An 8,280-nucleotide genomic window follows, 5' to 3' on the forward strand; every position below is an offset into this window, starting at 1 on the left:
GTGGCTGGCGCCTTAGCCGCTTGAGCCACAGGCGCTGAGCCAATATTCTGTCTCTTAAAAATAAAAATAAAAATCATCTTTACCAACCAGACCCCTTCAAATGTAGTAAAATTGCAGAAAGTGATTTGTTGTCAGAGAACAAACATTACCTTTCTCTCTCTACAGTCAAAACAAGGTTTATACCCAGATAAGCAGCTCCTAATCATTTATGATTTCAAAGACAGTTCTAACATTTAGCCTGGAATAAATATTAAGGACTGTATAGGTCTACTATAGGGCCCAACAATATGAGAAAGGTTAAAACAAGCAAAAGGGACACACAATGTGAGAAATTCGTGTTGCCTTAAGCTACTATGTCTGTGTTAATTTGTCACTCAGCAACAGAAACCTAATACATTTACTTTCGTCTTTTTTTTTTCTACCTGTCTCCCGGTGCCTTGACATCATGGCTCACAGCAACCTCAAACTCTTGGCCTCAACCAATCCTCTTGCCTCAGCCTCTTGAATAGCTGAGACTACAGGCACCCACCACCATACCCAGCTAGGTTTTCTATTTTTAGTAAAGACAGTGTCTGACTCTTGCTCAGGCTGGTCTTAAACTCATGAGCTCAAGGGATCCTCTTGCCTTAGCCTCCTAATGTGTTAGAATTATAGGCCTGAAACACTATGCCCAACCTTCTTTTTTTTTTAAACATTTACCTTCTGTATTCACTTTAAGTGCAATGAGTTTGACAAGATTAATGCCAGTTACCTAAAGTAATGAACATCTTTGTCTTAAAATGTTAAGAATTTTGTATCTTTCTTTAATTTTTTTTTTTTTTTTTTTTTTTACAGACAGTTTCACTTTGTTGCCCTTGGTAGAATGCCATGATGTCACAGTTCACAGCAACCTCCAACTCCTGGGCTTAGGCAATTCTCTTGCCTCAGTCTCTCAAGTAGCTGGGAGGCGCCCAACACAACACCTGGCTATTTTTTCTGTTGCAGTTTGGCCAGGGCCGGGTTGAAACCCACCACCCTTGGTACATGGGACTGGCGCCCCACCCACTGAGCCACAGGCACTGCCCTCTTTCTTTAATTTTTATAACTTCAGGATCCTCTCTCCCACTTCTAATTATCTTCGTACATTATTACCATAAAATTTTAGATTTTATCTGGGACATTACTGGTCACCTAGTACAAACTTCCTAATTTTACAGACAAGGAAACAAAGACTAACAGAAGCTAATTTATTTGGTTAAGGACAAATCATGATCGAGCTAGGAATTTAATCTAGGCTTCTGCCTACATCCAAAATTTTTGTCATCACCACTACTATTATATTATACACATCTTAATTATTTAGTCTTCTTTGTCTGATTGCTGTTAACATTTATAAAATTATGGTTCAAGTATAACCATAAGAAATTCACAGAAGTCTCCAAGCACAGATATCTCGTGTTTCAGGGCATAATACATTGTTATTCGTTATTCCAAAATTTTTCAGGTACCTACTTTTTTTATTTTACCTGATTGCTTAGAAAATATATCACCATCTCCTAAATGCATTACCTTACATTTGCCCATAATGAAGTTCTTCTGCCACTTTTCTGCCCACTCATACAGTCTTGTGCCGTTTTCATGAAGTTCATCCCTGTGACTTGGCATCTCACTACCCAGAAGTATGTAGTATCATCTGTAAATTTGGAGAATTCACTAGGCACTCCCTCAAGATCAGTTACAAATTGGTTAAATGTGGCTATCCCCTAGCAACAATCCCTGGGAACCCCACTTCTCCATTTAGAAAAATGTTCATTCTTCAATTTTATCTCTTTTCCTACTTTTTAAGCCCTTACACTAATGACATTTAGCAAATACCATTAGCAGCTATTTACCTGGTTTCTGGTGAGCTGTCTTGAGCAAACTTAGCAGCAGCAGGTAATATGCGTTCAGCCATATCCTTTGCTCCAGATAAAATACGTTCTGGTTCCATAAATTCCACTATATCTGATAAGTGCTGGGCTGTACACCGTCTTACTGCGATGTGTAAATGGCTACAAGAACACACAATAACTTAAAATGTTGTTGGATAAACTATTTTCCAGTGATCTATTTTAAACAATTAAGCAGTTCTTCAACAATTATCCAGGGAAGTTAAAATGACAAATAATTTACATTAGTTTTTTTCCACTGAACAAGTTCAAAATAAACTTCATAATGACTTACGTTTATTTAGTTCCTGATATATGAATGTAAGTAACATTATTAAAATAGGCTTGGCACCTATAGCTCAGCGGCTAGGGCGCCAGCCACATACACTGGAGCTGGTAGGTTTGAACCCAGCTCAGGCCTGCCAAACAACAATGACAAACACAACCAAAAAAGAATAGCCAGGCATTGTGGCAGGCGCCTGTAGTCCCAACTACTTGGGAGGCTGAGGCAAGAGAATCACTTAAGCCCAAGAGTTTGAGGTCACTGTGAGCTGTGATGTCATAGCACTCAGTATACCAAGGGGGACATAGGGAGACTCTCTTCAAAAAACAAAACAAAACATTATTAAAATAACAATATTATGGCTTGGCACCTATAGCTCAAGCAGCTAAGGCACCAGCCACATACACTGGAGCTGGTGGGTTGGAATCCAGCCTGGGCCCCGCCAAACAACAATGACAACTATAACCAAAAAATACCCAGATGCTGTGGTGGGCACCTGTAGTCCCAGTTACTCAGGAGGCTTAGGGAAGAGAATCACCTAAGCCCAAGAACTGGAGGTTGGCGTGGGCTGTGACACATGGCCCTCTACCAAGGGTGACAAAGTAAAACTTTGTCTCTTAAAAAAAAAAAAAGAATTATTAGTTGCGATGGAGTCTCACTCAGTCTGCTACCCAGACTAGAGTGCCATGGTGTCATCCATCATAACTCACAGCAACCTCAAGTTCTTGGGTTCAAGTGATCTTCCTGCCTCATCCTCCTGAGTAGCTAGGGCTATAGGTGCCTGCTGTAACACCCAGCTAATTATTCTTTTCTTTTTTTTTGAGATAGAGTCTCAAGCTGTTGCCCTGGGCAGAGAGCCCTGGCATCATAGCTCACAGTAACCTCCAACTCTTGGGGTCAAAGGATCCCCTTGCTTCAGTTTTTCTATTTTTAGTAGAGACGGAGTCTCACCTTACTCAGGCTGGTCTCAAACTCGTAAGCTAAAACAATTCTCCCACTTCAGACTCCCAGGGTGCTAAGAGTGAGCACCACCCTGGCCAATATTATTTTTAAGTTTAGCATGTTAATATATTTACCCACAGGAATTGTTCAATAAATTTGTTGATTGAAATAATGCTGTAATTTGCTTACTTGTTTCTATACTGAGACCGTAACATTCCACTTTAGTTTAAAGGTATTTTAAGATTGGGTGGCACCTGTGGCTCAATGAGTAGGGTGCCAGCCCCATATACTGAGGGTAGCAGGTTCAAACCCAGCCCTGGCCAAAATGCTACAAAAAATAGCCAGGCATTGTGGCAGCGCCTGTAGTCCCAGCTACTCAGGAGGCTGAGGCAAGAGAATTGCCTAAGCCCAGGAATTGGAGGTTGCTGTGAGCTGTGATGCAACAGCACTCTGCCAAGGGCAACAAAGTGAGACTCTGTCTCTAAAAAAAAGGTATTTCAAGATTATTCTGAACAGTACCTTTGCCCTCCACTGATGAGAGAGATGACTGCGCGTGCCGGAGTTACGCTGTTAGCCATGGCCCGCAGCGCCCTGTCAACATCTTCTCTGATAAAGGTATTGGACTCTCCAGCCTTATGCAGTAAGACTTTTACTGTAGTATCTAGTTCTTGATCCATGTTCTTTTTCAGATAAGTGAAAAGATCACTTAAACAGACCACAGCAGCACGAGAAACTCCAGAGCGTAAATTTTTTACCTAGAACAGTTACCAGAACACAGATTTTGCTAAATTACTTTGAAATGAATCTTACTATTAAAGAAACATATTCTACCATTATCTTTTGTCCTAAAAATCAACATCTAATTTTTTTTTTTGAGACAAGGTCTCAAACCGTCGCCCTGGGTAGAGTGCCATGATGTCATAGCTCACAGCAACCTCCAACTCTTGGGCTCAAGTGACCCTCTTATCTCCGTTTTTCTATTTATAGTAGAGATGGGATCTCGCTTTTACTCAGGCTGGTATCAAATTCCTGAGCTGAAGCAATCCACCCACTTCAGCCTCCCAGAGTATTAGGATTATAGGCCTGAGCCACTGCACCTGGCCTAATTTTTTTTAAATGTTGCACATTGAGACACAGGATACTTTAACTAAATATCTGTATAAAGCCTACTTATGTAATAGCAAAGAAAAATTTAAAGGTCAAATAAGTGTGGCATATTTATTCTTTGTTATTCCAACAATCCATGTCTCATCTAGGAAATACACTTACCTCTTGAACTACTGCAAAAGTTGTTTCATGCAACTTTGTGTTCAATATATCAGAATGAAAAGCAGCTAAGCATCTAATAAAATTCAGTCCCTCAATTTTCTTCTCCCTATAGGAAAAAGAAATAACAAAATCACATGTCCCCTTTTTTGTGTTTTTCAGACGTCTTCTTTTTAATGTATGGAATATACCAATAAAGAGACCTCAGTTGTCTTCACTTATCATTTCGAGATCTCAAATAAAAAATATGGAAAGCTCTTTTAATACCTAAAATCACTAATGACAGTCAAACTAAGTTAATTCTCTGTAAATAAAAAGAAATACTTATTGCATATTCTTTCTAGAGAGCAGAGCAAAGAAAACAATGACAAACAAAAGATGTGGAAAACAATAAACAAACATGGAAGAAGAAAATTAACCGCCTGCTACTTTGCTGGTGAGTGGAAGCACGCCTCAGGGATACTGTTGATTCAGTGCCAGGCTACCACAATAAAGCAAAAGTTGCAATAAAATACAAGGTTTTTATTTCCCAGTACATAAAAAGTTATGTCTACATTATATTGTACAATAGCATTATGTCTAAAAAAAATCGGTGTACGTTAATTAAAAATTATTTCATTGCTAAAAATGCTAATGATCATGTAAACCTTCAGAGAGTTATCATTCTGCTGGTCGAGGATCTTGCCTCCATATTGACGGCTACTGACCAATCAGGGAGAAGGTTGGGGTGGCCAGGGCACTATCCTAAAATAAGACAATAAAGTTTCCCATACTGACTTGACTCTTCCTTTCATGTAAGATTTCTCTGTGGCATGTGATGCTACTTGACAGCATTTTACCCTATTACTACTGAACTACTTCAAAAATTAGAGTCAAGGCTCAGTGCCTGTGCCTCAACGGGTAAGGCGCCAGCCACATACACCTGAGTTGGCGGGTTCAAATCCAGCCCAGGCCCACCAGAAACAATGACAGCTACAACCAAAAAATAGCTGGGTGTTGTGGTGGGGGCCTGTAGTCTCAGCTACTTGGGAGGCAAAGGCAGGAGAATCGCTGAAGCCCAGGAGTTGGAGGTTGCTGTGAGCTGTGATGCCACAGTGTTCTACCCAGAGGGACAGCTTGAGGCTCTGTCTCAAAAAAAAAAAAATTAGAGTCAATATTCTCCTCTTTTTTTTTTGACACAGAGTCTCACTATGTCCCCCTCAGTAGAGTGCTGGGCATCACAGCTCACAGCAACCTCAAACTCTTGGGCTTAAGCGATTCTCTTGCCTCAGCCTCCCAAGTAGCTGGGACTACAGGCGCCCACCACAATGCCTGGCTATTTTTTTGTTGCAGTTGCCATTGTTGTTTTAGCTGGCCTGGGTGGGGTTTAAACCTGCCAGCCTCAGTGTCTGTGTCTGGTGCTATACCCCTGAGCTACGGGTGCCACCGAGAGCCAATATTCTCAATCCCTGTCACTCCTTTATCAACTAACCTTATAGAATATTCTAAGTTCTTTGTTGACATTTCAACAATGCTCACAGCATCATCACTAGGGGTACTTTCTTGGCCACCCACAAAAAAGCGATTCCTCATCCATTTAAGTTTTATCATGAGATTGGAGCAATGCAGTCATATCATTAGACTCTTGTTCTCTTACTATTTCCATCATATCTGTAGGTACTCCCACCACAGAAATCTCGAAGCCCTCAAAGTCACTTATGAGGGGTAGAATCAACTTCCTCCAAATTTTATTTTTTTTTATTTAGAGATAGTCTCACTTTATTGCCCTTGGTAGAGTGCCGTGGCATCAGAACTCATAGCAACCTCCAACACCTGAGCTTAGGTGATTTTCTTGCCTCAGCCTCCCAAGCAGCCGGGACCACAGGTGCCCCCCAGAATACCTGGCTATATTTTTGTTGCAGTTTGGCCTGAGGCCGTGTTTGAATCCGTCACCCTTAGTCTATGGGGCCGGCGCCCTACCCACTGAGCCATAGGCGCTGCCAACTTCTTCTGAATTATTAATGTTGCTATTTTGATTCTCCATAAATCATGAATGTTCTCTCTTTTTTTTTTTTCCTGAGACAGTCTCACTTTGTTACCCTTGGTAGAGTGCCGTGGCATCACAGCTCATAGCAACCTCAAACTCTTGGACTTAAGCAATCCCCTTGCCCTCAGCCTCCCAAGTAGCTAGGACTACAGGCACCTGCCACAATGCCCAGCTATTTTTTGGTTGTAGTTGTCATTGTTGTTTGGACGGCCCAGGCTGGATTTGAACCCACCAGCTCCGGTGTATGTGGGTGGTGCCCTAGCCACCGAGCTACAGGCACCAAGCCTCTTTTTTCTTAATTTGAGACACAGTCTCAACCTGTTGCCCTGGGTAGAGTGTGGTACCATCATAGCTCACAGCAACCTCCAATTTGGGCTCAAGAGATCCTCTTGCCTCAGTTTTTCTATTTTTAGTAGAACTGAGGTCTTGCTTTTGCTTAGGCTGATCTCAAACTCGTGAGCTGAAGCAATCCACCGGCTTTGGCCTCCCAGAGTGCTAGGATTATGGGCATATGTCATGGTGCCCCGGCCACTATAAGCACCTTTTAAAGTTGATGAATATGCTCTCACACAGAGACAAAACTGAATAAGAGATGTGGAATGGGGACCAAGGGACATACTGAAGGAACAGGGAAGGAAATGAGACAAAAGTAGCGCCTAAGTGAATCCTCAAGCTGAAACAAGTGAGATCCATGTTCTCATTGTCTTTTTGTTTTCCCTACATTACTGGCTGGGCTGGCCGTGGCCGTAGCTGTAGCACGAGCAGATGAGTATTTCCAGGATCATTACAAGTTACATTTCACAGAGAATTACTTTGAGAAATGTGGAAATTTATACTTGAATACCAATGAGTTTATATAATCCATAATAAAGCCAAACTATATCCTTTTGGTATATAAGTTATAATACAACTGGTAATACAGTACTACTAGGACAGAGTTCACCTGCATTAATAAATCGAAAGGATTCCAATGCCAAAAAACTAAAATAATTGTTTCTAAGACTATTTTAATAGGAAATATGTTTCAAGGATTTTAATAAAAAATCTACAGAAAACTTTTGGAACTCAGCTTGGTTTTAAGTTAAACATGGTGAACTTACCAATCCTCATCAGCTAAAAGCCTCAGAGCTTCTATCAGTGCTATTTCTGGTTTGAAAAATGGCCGTAGTTCTGATAAATCCATTATTTCTGGACTATGAGTGACAGAAGGCATCCTTTCTTTATACTGTGAAGTGGCTCCAGGAGTTGTATCACCTACAACAAAATATATTAAATAAAGTATCAGAGAACCCTGATACAAAGGCAACAGAGGTCAGGCAGGCCTATGATCGTAGCACTGCAGGAGGCCTACATGGTAAAATCATTTGAGGCCAGGAGTTCGAGACCAGCTAGAGCACAAGTGAGAACCTCATCTCCACAATAAAATAGAAAAATTAGGTGGGTTTGGTAGAGGGTGCCTGTTGTCCCAGCTGCTTGGGAGGCTGAGGCAGGAGGATGGGTTGAGCCCACGAATCTGAGGTTGCAGTGAGGTATGATGACACCTCTGCGCTCTAGCCCAGGCAACAGAGTGAGACCCTGACTCAAAAAAAAGAAAGCGGCTCAGCACCTGTAGTACAGTGGTTACAGCAGCAGCCACATACATGCAAGTTGGTGGGTTTGAACCCGGCCCCAAACTCAGCCCGGGCCAGCTAACCAACGATGACAACTGCAACAAAAAATAGCTGGGCATTGTGGTGGGCACCTGTAGTCCCAGCTAGTTGGGAGAGTAAGGTAAGAGAATCATTTTACCCTAAGAGTTTAAGGTTGCTGTGAGCTATGACACCATGGCATTCTACCAAGGGCAACATAGTGAGATT

The 8,280-nt window shown here is 41.6% G+C and overlaps 1 protein-coding gene across 1 annotated transcript in view; it reads right to left on the reverse strand.

Moving 5' to 3' along the window:
- Positions 1–8,280, reverse strand: part of TOGARAM1 (TOG array regulator of axonemal microtubules 1) — a 73,226-nt gene that overhangs the window by 13,603 nt on the left and 51,343 nt on the right. Inside the window, exons 12-15 of the mRNA XM_023514520.1 lie at positions 7,525–7,678; positions 4,402–4,507; positions 3,652–3,887; positions 1,872–2,030 (exon numbers count right to left, since the gene is read on the reverse strand). Coding sequence (XP_023370288.1) covers positions 1,872–2,030; positions 3,652–3,887; positions 4,402–4,507; positions 7,525–7,678 — 655 coding nt within the window. The remainder of the gene's footprint in view (positions 1–1,871; positions 2,031–3,651; positions 3,888–4,401; positions 4,508–7,524; positions 7,679–8,280) is intronic.

The sequence above is a fragment of the Otolemur garnettii genome, unplaced genomic scaffold, assembly GCF_000181295.1.
Source record: "Otolemur garnettii isolate 467f Iridium unplaced genomic scaffold, OtoGar3 scaffold00054, whole genome shotgun sequence".
Lineage (NCBI taxonomy): Eukaryota > Metazoa > Chordata > Mammalia > Primates > Galagidae > Otolemur > Otolemur garnettii.